The sequence below is a fragment of the Vicugna pacos genome, chromosome 11, assembly GCF_048564905.1.
Source record: "Vicugna pacos chromosome 11, VicPac4, whole genome shotgun sequence".
In the NCBI taxonomy this organism is placed as follows: Eukaryota; Metazoa; Chordata; class Mammalia; order Artiodactyla; family Camelidae; genus Vicugna; species Vicugna pacos.
This window is the reverse complement of record NC_132997.1, coordinates 59,079,546-59,093,331: the sequence shown is the minus strand read 5'-3', so window position 1 is coordinate 59,093,331 and position 13,786 is coordinate 59,079,546. Positions and strand designations below refer to the sequence as shown.

The window sequence follows — 13,786 nt, the reverse complement described above, 5'->3', positions numbered from 1 at the left end:
CGGTCTACGGTACTTTGTTATGGCAGCCCAAGCTGACTCATGCAGATACTAAATAAATAAAATCATTACATATTACTTTTTTATCCTTCTCTTTGGTGACTGGTTATTATACTCTGGCAGTATAATATCGGGTGGGGCAAAATGTCCTCATTTCTACTCTAGAATCAGCCACTCTATAGCAAGTTAAAAATCCCATGATGACAATCATTATGAGTTTAGATGTTATCATTTTAAACCCTCTTTTGAAAGTAAGGTCTTATTGTTATTTTTTATTTTGCTCTCATAATATTCCTGATAGCTGTGCAAGGCATACGAACCTCTTTTTTTTTTTAACAGATAAAGAGTTTGATTGTTCTATCCAAGACAATACATCAATTCAGAAGCATAACTAGATTAGAACTCAGGTCTCGTGACTTTTAGTAAATCCTTCTCTTGTAAATAGGATAAGGAGAGGGAATAGCTATGGAATGTGAAAATACATGCACGCGCACACACACCCTCATCACATTCCAGAACAAAATAGAGAACTTATTAGAAAAAAATATTTCCTAACATCAATCTCAATCCTTATATTCTTGAACAAAATACAAAATACTTTGTGCTAACAAAAGGAATGATATAATGATCCCATCACACTGATCTTACTGACTCCAGTATTAAGTAGGTCTCATGAGAGGAGTTATACCCAAATGCGTTAAGCATGTGATCTGCTCTGAAAACACTCAGCACCAACACACAATCTTTAAGGCCACTTTGAGATATATTCCGATACAGAAAGAATTCCACACTAAATTCTATCGAAGAAATAATTCCATAAGGAAAAATTTTTAAATCTTGGAGGGCTTGTTGCAATAAAATTTGTCAGGCTGCATGTATTTCTCACCTGAAATGCTTTCATTTGGCCACACCCACCAATGCTGCAGTGTAGGTCATCTGGAACAGCCAGAGACTCTGTGAAATATGTGTTTTGGAAGGAACTGGAATACACACACATATGTGAATGTGTGTACTTAAAAATCAACAAAAAATACACGACCTTTACTCAGAAAATATGGGGGGAGGCCTATTCATTTAAAAGATACCTCTTATTCAGTATGCATCTGCTTGAACACTGAAAATTCTTGGTGAACTCTGGTCAGCAAATGGTAGAGATAATTCTACGGGACATCTATTCAGTGTCAACTCCATACAGGGAACAAGCTGAGTGCCTCCTGAGGTGAGTACCAGCAGGCTCGATGTGATCAAGGACACAGAGCAGGTCCATGATAACTTGAAAAAGAAGTAGACTGTGTTACGCGTCCTGACAATACATGGTGCTATGTCAATCGAGAAGACTGACTAATTTCTAACTAGAGGTGAATCGACAGATTTCAAGAAGGTGAGACCTGGGTTGGACTTTCGAGGATGGGTAGCATTTCACCAAGTGGGCTGGCATAGAAATGCCTTCTCCATGGATGGAGGACAAGCATCGGAAGAAATGGATTCATTCAGCAAATGATAGGAACTCCAGTATGGATGGAGTCAGATATGAAGGAAATAGATGGTGAAGGGGGAACAAGCTCGGGATGTGGGTGCAGGTTAGATTGGGAAAGGCCTCAAGCTCCATGGTTGGGAAACTGGATGTCAATGAGCAGGCAGGAGGGGGTTTGGAAGGTACTGGGGCAGAATGTGAGGATGAAGGCTTTCCTAAAGAGGACACTGGCAGCAGCTGGAAGCGTATAGAATGGAAGAGAAAAGGCTCAGAGCAACTGACCTAATACTGTGCTCTGAGTAGGATAACCTAATATAAGGAGAAATGGAACATGGCCGGGATAATTTCAAGGAAGAGCGAAAAAAAAAATGCCCATGTTAAAGGATTCCACATAAAAGCTCAATGATTTACAATGACCCAGCCACTGCTCACTTTAATCTGGGTTGCACTGTCGGCCTCATGATGTCTGTCTGGCTCCCTGTGACACTCTGTGTTCAGAATCATGGTGGAGCCTGTCAGACACTTAAGGCCGTATCTCATAAACATGAGCAAAGCTGACACCTTTCCTTGAGACCAGCACCACTCTGCCAGGCATTAAACAAATCGTTTGTGCTGTGCAGCTGTGACCTGCTCCCTTGGGAAATCAGAACTGCACCTTTGCAACATCCTCAACCCCCGCCCAGACAATGCACAAGAAGTCAGGGCTGACTTAAGTCAGCCTATACTGCTTCCTCATCTGTGGGGTGTTGAACCACTGCCCTAGAATGTTGGCATGTTGGTCAGTGTGGTCCTCAGAGGAGTCTGCTGAGAGTACCTCCTTTAAGAACATCATATTGAAATGAATCTTTTCCTAAATAATAAAGAGATTATGAGAAAAACTGTAAATGCCTGACAATTCAACGAGTAGTTGAAATCTTTATCTTCTCTACTATAACCAACCAATTCTCTACGTGTCCATTGGCTGAGCATATATTAAAATGCTTCCTCAACCTTATGTAGAGTCACAATTATATATAACAGTCACAGTGATGAAAATATAGTATCTGAAGATTCTGATTACAGATAAAAAAATATCATCCACATTTTTCTTCAACGGCTATGAACTAGAATCCTGTTTTAAGGATTTGTTTTTCTTTGTTACAGATGTACAAGTGTCTTTTCCCTTGGTGGCACGCCCTATGGAAGCCAGTTTATAAACCACAATGGATCAAAAGCAAATGCTAGACCTAGGGAATTACCTCCCCACCCATTTCAAAATGTATTAAAAAGTTAGGAGAACATTTCAAGATAAACACATGCAAGAAAACCATAATGAATCTACAGTTTTATAGTAACTGTCTACTGCTATTTTGAAGATTCTTCAATTTGTATGGAAAATAAAATTGATTTTACAAATTACAATGGACAAATGAGGCACATGGCTGTACAACTGCAGAGTCGATTGCAAATCTGAGATTTGTCAGCCATAAGCTGATCAATAATTAAAATGGAGTTCACCTCCATGCTGCAATTTTGAAGCATAACCACAGGTTTCCTTAAGTTTGCTTAAAATATGTGTTAAAGCTAAACATCTATACCATAATAATATTCATTAGTAATTGTACCCTGTTGATTAACGAGCATTCTGGAAAATTTAAAGGGAAAAAAACACACCCACCCACATAATTAGGACATGTGTTTACTTAATAATCCTGAATATCACTATGAAAAACACACCACTTCAGTGAGATCTAAATGACTATATTTAACTGTTTAAATATTTTAGCAATATAGCTGAGTTGTAATGCTTTTCCCCAACACAGAACACACCCATTAACAGACCAGAAAAACAAAAGCATTCTGATTCTAGCAGCTTCTTAAAATCCAACCTCTTAAAAATCCAGCCCGAAGATCACTCCCTCCCCAGAGCCAGAGAACAATACGGGAGAACATGTTGCTTATTCATTTCTTACCTTTTTCCCTTTCCTTTTCCTATGAGCAGGCTTTGCATTTTTCTCCTTTGGTTCTTCACTCATCTTTCCTTTAAATCAGGTGAGTTTATAAAAGACAGGAGATCACTGCCGGTATTCCAACATCCAAAGCCACGACAAAGAGTCACAGCATTGAGCCCCAAGTCCATTTACGGGTGCTCCCCAGGCAAGCAGCCGCTGCTGAAACCCAGCCCCTGCTGCTGTCAGACAGCCGCGGGCTGCAGTGGCCCTGTTCAGCTTTCCTCGGGAAGAAACTGGGGGTTCTCTACATCAGTCAATTCTCCTTCTAACGAAAATCAGTATTTCAGCCTTTCATTTTTAACTAATCGTTACCCTGAGATAAAATCTTGACAAGACTTTGTTGCCTGTTCCTCCACAGTGATTCTAGCCTGTAAATGTTGAGAGAGAGAGAGAGAGACACACACACACACACCCTCACATACACAGAAATAAGCTACAGACTGCTGACAAGTCTCTGAAGCTTTCCCAGAGGCTGATCTGCTGCTTCTCTCAGGCTGGGAAGCCGAATGTAAATTGCTCTGGTGCTGCCGGCTTCCCAGGCGAACACATGTGTTGAATGCATCGGGCATAGCAGAGAAGGAGGCGGTCCCGAGGAGTGATAAAAGATCGGGTTACTTGTTCTCAAAAAAAAAAAAAAAAAAAAGCTCAATGATTCAAACAATAAAAGAGACCTACTACCACTAGGAAGACCACAGGTTACACTTTCTCCATGATTACTTTTTTTATGGGATAAGCCAAAAGACAGGCAAACTGCCAAGCTTCAGCTAAAGATGCCTAATGAGGGGCTAATTACAGAAAGCCCCATACCCAATTTACCAGCACTCATATTTAATCACCCACCTCCTTCCACGAATATACCAACCAACCAACCAACCAACAAGAAGCCCTTCAGAATATTCAGGAAATATTCAGAGAGCAGAGCTGCTGTCTCCGGGGCAGACACCTTCTGTGCTTCTTGGCCGTGCTCAGAGCAGAGCCCTTGTCGGGTCCCATTACACACGCCACGCTGTATGACATCCTGAGCCTGAGGCTTATGAGTGTCTGAGGGGGCTTCACACCTGGATGGAAGCTCCCTCACCAGGCCTTCCATCCATTTAAACACAGCAGACTTCCTATCAGATGTTGTCATTTGAGCATCTCTTGAAGAGTACCTTCCTGATTGAGGACGGAATGGGGTTCCATGAGCTACAGTGGGCAACCACTAAGATGGAGATGGACTTTGTGAAGCAGACAACAGACACAGGTACAGGGCAGGGAGAGAGCAAAGCGGGGGCAGGGGAGAGAAGACGGGGAGCAGGGCCAGACCCCTCCTTAGGGACCCACACACTAGGAATCATCCTATTATTTCCTTACTCTAACATGTTTATTCAGGAGAAATTGGATTAAAATGAGTATTAACATTTTTATTTGGGAGAAACTGGATTAAAACCAATATAAAGCACAGCCTTACAGGGAAAAATACGTCACATGGACTAACGTTCAACGGTGTGTGGGGGAAGATTTAGCGCTGGTTTGAGGAAATGATGCTAAAATATTGAACCCAAAGGACAGATGTTTATGCTAAAATATTTCCCATTCTTTACCTATCTTACAAAAGGGGTTTGTGTCTAAATGCAATTAACATTCCTTCCCCGATGCCTCTAATCACCAGTGCCCCGGAAAGAGCTGAGGATGAAGGATGCTTGAGACGGCTTCCCCACGGTCTAAGCAGGCTGGGGAGAGGGACGCGAATGACCCTACAAAGAGTTACATGAATTTTACAAACTGTGTGTTAGTTGCTTGAGCTACTTTTCCACTGAGAGGTTCCACATCATTTAATTACAGTAATGCACATCTCAGTAAGTCTGGTGTGGTCAGAACTCTGAATGCCATGAGGCACCTAACCCCCATGTTCCAAATTTCTACTCCAACTTTAAACTGCTACCTACCCACAGTTCCCACTTTCTGCTGCTATTTCTCAACGTTCCTCTTGTCATGCAATGAAAGTTAGAAAATCAGACTATGGCGGAATAAACCTCCCAGCTTCTTCCATGATTCAGCCTTTGCTCATATTCAAAACACAGGGAAATCAGGGGAATTGGCAGTCCCTTTACTGCCTCCTATCCTCCCTTTACTTCAGTGCGTAAGTCTGATTAGTTGTGGGCCTCTTAGGGGACAAGAGCGAAGTAGGCGCTTTATACAAATTCCATATAAGCGAAAGGATATGAGTAGGTGGACTGAAGTCAGACTATCTAAATCTCTGCATTCTTCACTAGTCAAGCAACAAAGACAGTGTATCCATTTATAGTAGAATTCTGATATTTTGATTCCGAGTGTCTAAAGAATGATTGAGTTGAATTACCTTCCCAGAAACTATTTACTGTGTATCCACAGAGTATGAGCCTCTTAAAAAAAAAAAAAAGTGTACAGAAATTGAGACTAAATTTAGCTTGTCCATGTAAAAATTTACAAACTAATTAGGATTATAAAACGTATGAAATACAACTAATATGAAATTTTCTGACCAAGGAAGTAACGTAAGAATGCATTTGCGGAAAACGTCATTATAGTAACTTTTTTGAACTATGAAAGTGCATTTAAATTGATGAAACATTTAGGAAATTGATGAAACAAACTGGAACTGACAGGAAAGAACGGGGCTGTGACTGAAGATAACTGTCTACCCATTTCTTTGACAAAGCATAATCTAGACTCTATTCACTTATATGTATATAATGCTTATGTTACAAGCTAAAGTGCTCTCTGCTGGTTGGATGGGGAAAAAACAGGACTTTTAAAGAGGATCATATGGCAAAATCCTACAAAAGATCATTTTAGGAATTGTCCTTACTGATGATGAACTCATAAATCTGACTGAATAATACTTCAAGCTGTTATACCGTATACTCACATCTGATAGAGAGACTAGTTTCTAAAGTTAATTATAAAATATGTCAAATTGCATACTTAACAAAATGCATTAAGCTACATTTAACAATAAAAAGCATGTGATGTATAATATGTTTTATGTTCATTTTCTGTAACTTGATTAAATTCTAGACTTTTTAGAAGGAACTAATAATTACACTTCTAAAAGTCTGTAAGGCAAAAAGTTTCTGTGTTAGAACTAAGGCGTCAAGACATTACAAAATCAATAGTGATTTAATTTCTAACAACATGGAACATATTTTGGGGGGTAAAACCAGACAATTAATTCATTTAAAGGTTAAAAAGTAAAACTACTTAAACTTAATAAATAGAAAAACTACATGTTTCATACACTTATACTATAGAAATATGCATTCACAGAAATACTAATTGTTTTTAATACACCCAAAACGTTCAAATGTATTTTAATTAAAATTGCTCTGGGTTAAAGAGTAATTTGATTGATCTGAAAACAGTCTAGGGGTGATTACCTGTTATAAAAATGTTAAGTGTTAAGAACTTTCCAATGGTAATCTCTTTTTCATCCAAATTATAAAATTCCCCCAACCCTTGAGGAACTTAAATCTAGCCTAGGAAAAAACTTTGAAGCTAAACACACTGAAATCATCATATTGGACACAAAAGCCTTCTGTCAGGTCACCAAGGAGGAAAACATAACTAGATTAGAATGCTTCCAAACATGAATCCACAGAATGGCCTGCCTAATTAGAGTTTACTCCAGATAGAAATGATCATAAACTAGTTGATACAGATCTACTGAGACAGTTCTATTTTTAACTTAAACAACTCGCATAAGAGGACAACAACCAGGGCCAAGTGAAGTCTTGTAGAACAGATCTATTTTTAAAATGAAAGTGGCTTACCACAGAAGTAAGAGAGATGGGATTATTATGAAGCAAAAATTTTTAAGCCATGTTCTGCATAAAATTCACTTGAAAATACATGGAATGTAGTTTCTTGGCTAAAATTAAAAGTAAAAAAAAAACTTTCCATTTAAGTTCAGCAGAAATAACTATATGAATAGACTAATTTTATTTTTAAGGCTGTACGTCATGCACTTACTGTAAGTTACACTGCTAGTTGGCAAGCTAAAGTAGTGCTAAATCTTACTAACAGCATTCCCTTAATACCATTCATTAGCCTTCAATGTTTAAAATGCTTGTAATGATGAAGACAAAACTACAGACAAGTAAGCTATTTTCTGGAAACCTGGAAATCTTTGGAGCTGAGTGAAACGTTGGTATGTAGTTCTCTCCTCATCCGCCCGTGGCCCTGACCAGTCTTCCCCGAGGTCACCCAGCCTGTTAATAGTAGAACTGGGACCAGAAGCAATTCCACAAACTCCTCTTCTGAAGGAAGTTTTTCTCTTCACTACATAAGTATTTCCCAGAAAGGGTAAAATGAATCCAGCGTGAGGTCTGAGATAACAGTCAATGGTAAGCAAACTTGTCTTCAATAGTTATGCATGTACTTTTAATTAAAAACAAAACTGGCAGAGGGCAGTAGGTGGGTATAGTTTCGGGGTAGGGCACATGCTTAGCATGCACGAGGTCCTGGGTTCAATCCCCAGCACCTCTATTAAAGAAAAAGATATATAAAAAAATAAATAACTAGGGTTCACTGGGTGTATCTCATGGAACGCTCATCGTGGGTTTCTGGTATTTACTTTGTCCCATTTTGTGGGACTGCTGGGTCATCCCTAGTGATGATTTATAACTATGAAAAGTACCATGGTGTGTAACTGTCTGGATCTGAGCCGTTATGTTTTATATAAGGTCTTAATATCTCTAACGTGATTATAAACATCTGAAGAAATATGCTGTAGGTATTCAAGCTTCCAGCCTTCTCTGAGTCTTCATATCGAACAATGACCCACAGTGACACCTGTATGTTTGCTGAGAGCAAATGAAAATTCAGGCAGGGGTGGGCATGAGGTGAAACAGGATGACAACACGAATTGAGTCTCAACTTTTAGCCCATTTTCAAATACCCGACATGATTTCTGCCATAGCCAATGGCTATCTGTACTACTCATTAATACTTTTTAAAAAGAAAATGTGTTTAAACCTAGCTTTGCTCTAAGCAACATTACCCTTGAAATGACAGTTTTGATGTGGTAATTCCATTTTTGACAACGCATCAGAACGCTTTGGGCAGGTCCACAGCAGGACTTTCCTGTTTTGTGCTGGGTGTTCTTTCTTTCCTGATTATTCAGCCATGTGCCCATTAAATATATAATGATATAATCAGAGTGGATTAGTAAAACAGGGAGAGACAGAATGTTCAAAGAGTTACAGCCTGTAAATGGGTAGCTTGCTTTTTGTTTTTCTTTCCTGAACCTTTTCATTTTCATCAGTATGATTTTCTGAGCAGGGTAATTTTCTTTCACTAGGCTAACAATTCTCTTTTGAGGCCCAGAGATATTTAGATGCCAGATATACATCCTTTCGTGAGGTGATGGGCTGATGAGTCATTCCTTTGATCGTCCCTAAATCCATGTGTTTTACTTAATAAAGATAGAGATCCTAAATGACTTTAAAAGAACCAAAAGAACCATGGTGACAGATTCTAAGGACAGCCCCTTGCTTTGTAAAAGATAATCTCCAGCAGTGTCGATATTAAAATGATTGAGAACTCTGGATGCCCGTGTTTGGGTCCACACCCAAAGGCATGGGGTTAGTACATCTGCTGGGCTTTCTTTCACTGCTGCAGAAGCCATGCAGTAAAGGGCCAGACACAGCACTACTGCCTTCGTTTTTCATCAGACATTCACCCTAAACAGCAGCTTCTCAACTCTCCACACCCCAACCAGCATAGTAATATTGAGACCCCCTACTCTTTCATCTATAAGAATAAAAGGGATTAGGGAAAAAAAATCAGATTTTTAAAAACCTTACCTTAAGCCATATCTCATAGTATCTTAAAATTTAACACTACCATTAATGCTACCTTGACTCAAACCATCATGATTTAGTGATGAGTGTGTCTTCATTTTGTTCTGCTTAATCACTGCTGGCACATTTGCCTGAAATTTATTTGTTCATGGAATAGGAAAAGGAATGGGCTTGAGATATTTTTGTAGCAGCAAAAACTTAAAAATAAAGGAGAAACTACAACGAAGGAGGAACTGGTCAGTGAAGTGGAGAGCCTGTGGAATGAAGGTCATGGCTGCTGCCCGCAGAGCCTCCTGCCTCACCTGCACCACACACCTGTGAAACCAGGATGGTGCCTCACTGAGCCCCACGGTCAAAGATGATGCTGGACTAAAGCCAGACCTAGGCTCCAGCCAATGATGTTTTCATCATGTCATGAGTAATCCTCAGATTAGGTGCAAGTAAGAATTATAAAGTTCAGGTAATATCCTTAATTTTAATAGAAGTTTCTGTCAATTACCACCCAGTACTCTGGATCTCTCCTGGTACTTGACCCATATTCCTCCAACCAAATAAGTGAGAAAACAAATTCCTTTTGAAGTGAGGGATTTCAGGGCAATGTCAATCCTTTACAATCATCCTCGAATTATTTTTAATATTGATGCTTTTGACGCAAACATGTGCCTCTAATTTAAAATGGTTTATACATTTAAGACATAGTAAGATTTTTATCCAGAAAAACACATCAGGATAAGCAGTAAGAATGTCATTCGCCTGGAGTTCGTCATCCGTTCTCAAACTAAACGTGCCTCCACAGTGTATAAAGATGTGTGTTCACTTACACCTTCACCAACATAGTTTAGCATCAGTCTTTTGTCGTATTTGCCAAATTGACAAGAGAAAAATATTACTATGCTAGGTTTTACTTTGCATTTCTCTGATTGATGGAAAAGTTGAGTCTCTTTACATTTACTAATCACTTTTATTTCTTATTTTGTGGATTTTATTTTTGTGACTGTACTCAAGTTTATCAAGATAACCAGTGAAGATGAATTTGTTTCTAGGACAAAGAATCAGAGGACTGAAAAACACATGGCGTCTACTCTAAATCAAAATGAGCGCTAAAGGAATGATTAGGGAATCTCAACTGATATCTGAATCAGTTTCCAAAAAGTCCTCTTCAGATGACAGTGAGCACGCGCACGCACACGTGCATGCATACACACACACAACCCCCCTCCTTTTGGGCATGCCATATTTAGTTAACTCAGACCCACCATTGCAATAATAAACATGTCCAAATTCTGCTCCTTCCTAACCGCCCTCTTACTATAAAAGAGTTTTTAAAAGAATGTTTCCACATAAATTAAGGTTAGCTTGACGCAATTAATCTTTATAGTATGATTCTGCATGAGAATTTATTTATTCTCTGGGATGATTCACTACAACATCCTACAAAGTTATTAGGAAAGTGTGCCAAACAATTAATTTCAACGTACATTCTTTATTACTCAAATCTTGTAACACATTCTGTATAAAAAAAAAAGCCACAAAAGCAAATTCAACTTTTATGCTGACTTTGATTTAAACTAAAGATATGCTCATCCAGAAACTGAAAACGTCCCCAAATAAGTAGACACAACACCTCCACAGGGAGTCTGGCCTATCCCATCTGACCAGGAATTTTTCAGGCTGGAAGGGCCGAAAAAATTCCTTAAAAGAAATTGACTCCAGGCTTATTTTCTCTACCTGTGTGGGAGAAGACAGAATATTCAAGAGGGTTACACCTATGTCTATGCAAATGTTTATCACCTTTGAAAATGTTATGTCTAGTATTATGGCCCATTACAACAATGTGAAATTTAGTACGTAAGCTCCTGGCACAACACTCGTATTACGTTCTGTGTACATCTTAAGTGCTAGCACAGGGCCTGGCACAGAACAGGTGCCTCCCAAATACCACCTGGATTAACAGACGACAGAATTACAGAGCCCTGTGGCATGCCAGGCATTGTCCTATACTGAAGGTGCCATGTCATCTAAAATTTGCAGTCCTATCTATATTTTGATATGCTGTGGGAGAGACTGTTAACACAGAAATCTCAGCAGGCCACTTCCCATGCTGCATCAAAGTATAAAGGCAGCAGTTTCTATTTCCCCAAACCAACCCTTTCCTTAACCTTGGCCCTTCTCACCCCAAGTATGCCCCCCTCCACTCACCCAACTAGAAGCTCAGAGATGGTGAGAGGAAGATTGGGAACCAGGGCTAAGGGGACATACATTGGATCAATTATCTAGTAATGTTTTTAAGCTAAATATTAAATAGCTTATTATTAAGACTATATCAAAACAGCTACCACAAAATGATGTCATCAAAATGTCCTTAGCATTTTGATTAAGATTAAAAGCAGGAAGTTACAATAGCCAAGACATGGAAGCAACTCAAGTGCCCATCAACAAACAATTGTCTTAAGAAGATGTGGTGTGTGTGTATATATGTATATGTATGTGTACACACACACACACACACACACACACACACACACACACACACACACACACACAGGAATATTACTCAGCCATAAAAAAAGAATGAAATACTGCCATTTGCAACAACATGGATGGACCTAGAGAATATTATACTTAGTGAGGTAAGTCAGAAAGAGAAAGGCAAATACTGTATACGTGAAATCTGAAAAACAATACATACAAATTTACCTACAAAGCAGAAACAGACTCACAGACATAGAAAACTTATGGTTACCAAAGGAGAGAGGAAAGAACAAATTATGAGAATATGATTAACTGGTACAAATCACTATACATAAAATAGATTAGCATCAAGGATTTTCTGTATAGCACAGGGAATTGTATTCAATATCTTATAATAACCTATAATAGAATATAATCAGAAAAAAAACTGACTTTGCTGTACACCTGAAACACAATAACACAATATTGTAAATCAACTATACTTCAATTAAAAAAATTAAAAAGATTAAAAGCAGGAAAACGTACAAAAGATACATAACAAAGTCACACACTTCTAATCTATACCTTTCTTGAGGCATTTTTGTTGACGTTCCAATTGTTTCCTGAATGTTCCTTCCTTCCTCTCTTTTTGTCTGCGCCCTAGCGATGCCCTAACAGAGTCAGACTTACACAACCCAAGTTCAGCAGGAGATAGTTACTAAGCCTGGAATTTGTGCCAGGCTGAGCTGGGGGGCTGCAGGGGCAGAGATGGATGGCCACGGCCCCATCAGGCTGGTGACTACACGGCTCCAGGTCCCTGTGTAGCTCTGGGCAAGCCTCACTGCTTCTTGTCTTGGTTCCTGATTCCTCAGATGAGGAGGTGGATGTACTACAAGATCTCTAAAGCCCTTTTTTAGTTCCAAAATCCTCTAATTCTATGACAGTCTCTATTACAGCAGTTAGCATTACCCTAACGAATACAGAAATTAGTACCTTATAGTCAGGTGCTGCCATAACACACAACTAAAATGGGCCTCACAGGCTGGCAGCGGGCAGCCTGGAAACTCATGCTGGACGCTGGACACCTGGAGATCCTCGGTGCACACACTGGTGAAACACTTGGTAAATCCAGCCTGTGGTAGCTTGAAAGGCAGACTGCTTGCCTGCCATGCCGGCATGTTTTGCATATGTTGGTTGTTACTGACAGCATTTAGCAAGGTTTTAGAAGAAAAAGATGAGCTTAGGTAAAAATGATGAGGGGAAAAAATGTAGAGAAACTCCAGAAATTTGGGGGACTTTCAAGGATGGAAAACTAAGCCTCAAGGCCCCAAACAGTAGGACAGAAGGCTGAAAAAAGTTTTAAGGACAAGGGCCCATGAGATGCAGCCTTGGGGCAAAGATCAGATTAAGAATGTAGTCTTCTCCCAGACTCTAATTCGAAAAGACACATGCACCCTAGTGTTCACAGCAGCACTATTTACAACAGCCAAGACATGGAAGCAACCAAAATGTATATCCACAGATGACTGGAGACTGAAGATGTATACACACACACACACACACACATATAAAATGAACTACTACTCAGCCATTTAAAAAAGACTGAAATAATGCCATTTGCAGTAACATAAAAGGATTCTGGGTCTTTAAATCCCTGCATGGAAGACTGTCTGCCAATGTACTAGGTAGAGATAAATCTGGATTGCACTAAGTCACTGAGACTAGTGCTAGTTTCAGTAGAGTTTCCTAACTAATACAGACTCCAGATTGAAAATTTCTTAAGCTTAAAACTTTAGGTGACCAGGTATGTTCTCTAAATACCATTTATTCAATTAAAGAAACCAGGACTCCTTAGAGAAATGGCTGGTTCAAGATTTGGGACAGAGAAACGTAAGATGAGCCTGGAATATACTGGCATTCCTGAAAGCAAAGAAGCTGTCAAAGTCCACTGGAATCATGTTAAAAGGACCCAGAGCCAACTTCAAGAGGCTTCCACTGGTCAGAAGTGGGGCATCAAAAAGAGTAATAAATAGAATGTTTTGAAATACATC

At 39.3% G+C, this 13,786-nt stretch overlaps 1 protein-coding gene across 9 annotated transcripts in view; it reads right to left on the bottom strand.

Moving 5' to 3' along the window:
* Positions 1 to 13,786, bottom strand: part of ANK3 (ankyrin 3) — a 591,977-nt gene that overhangs the window by 466,150 nt on the left and 112,041 nt on the right. For 4 of the 9 annotated variants that reach the window (XM_072971467.1, XM_072971473.1, XM_072971469.1 and 1 more), the window contains exon 1: positions 3,424 to 4,021. The exons of the other annotated variants lie outside the window; for them this stretch is intronic. In XM_072971467.1, coding sequence (XP_072827568.1) covers positions 3,424 to 3,486 — 63 coding nt within the window. In that variant the 5' untranslated portion in view covers positions 3,487 to 4,021. Of the gene's footprint in view, positions 1 to 3,423; positions 4,022 to 13,786 lie in introns of those variants that run through there. 9 annotated transcript variants of the gene reach the window in all.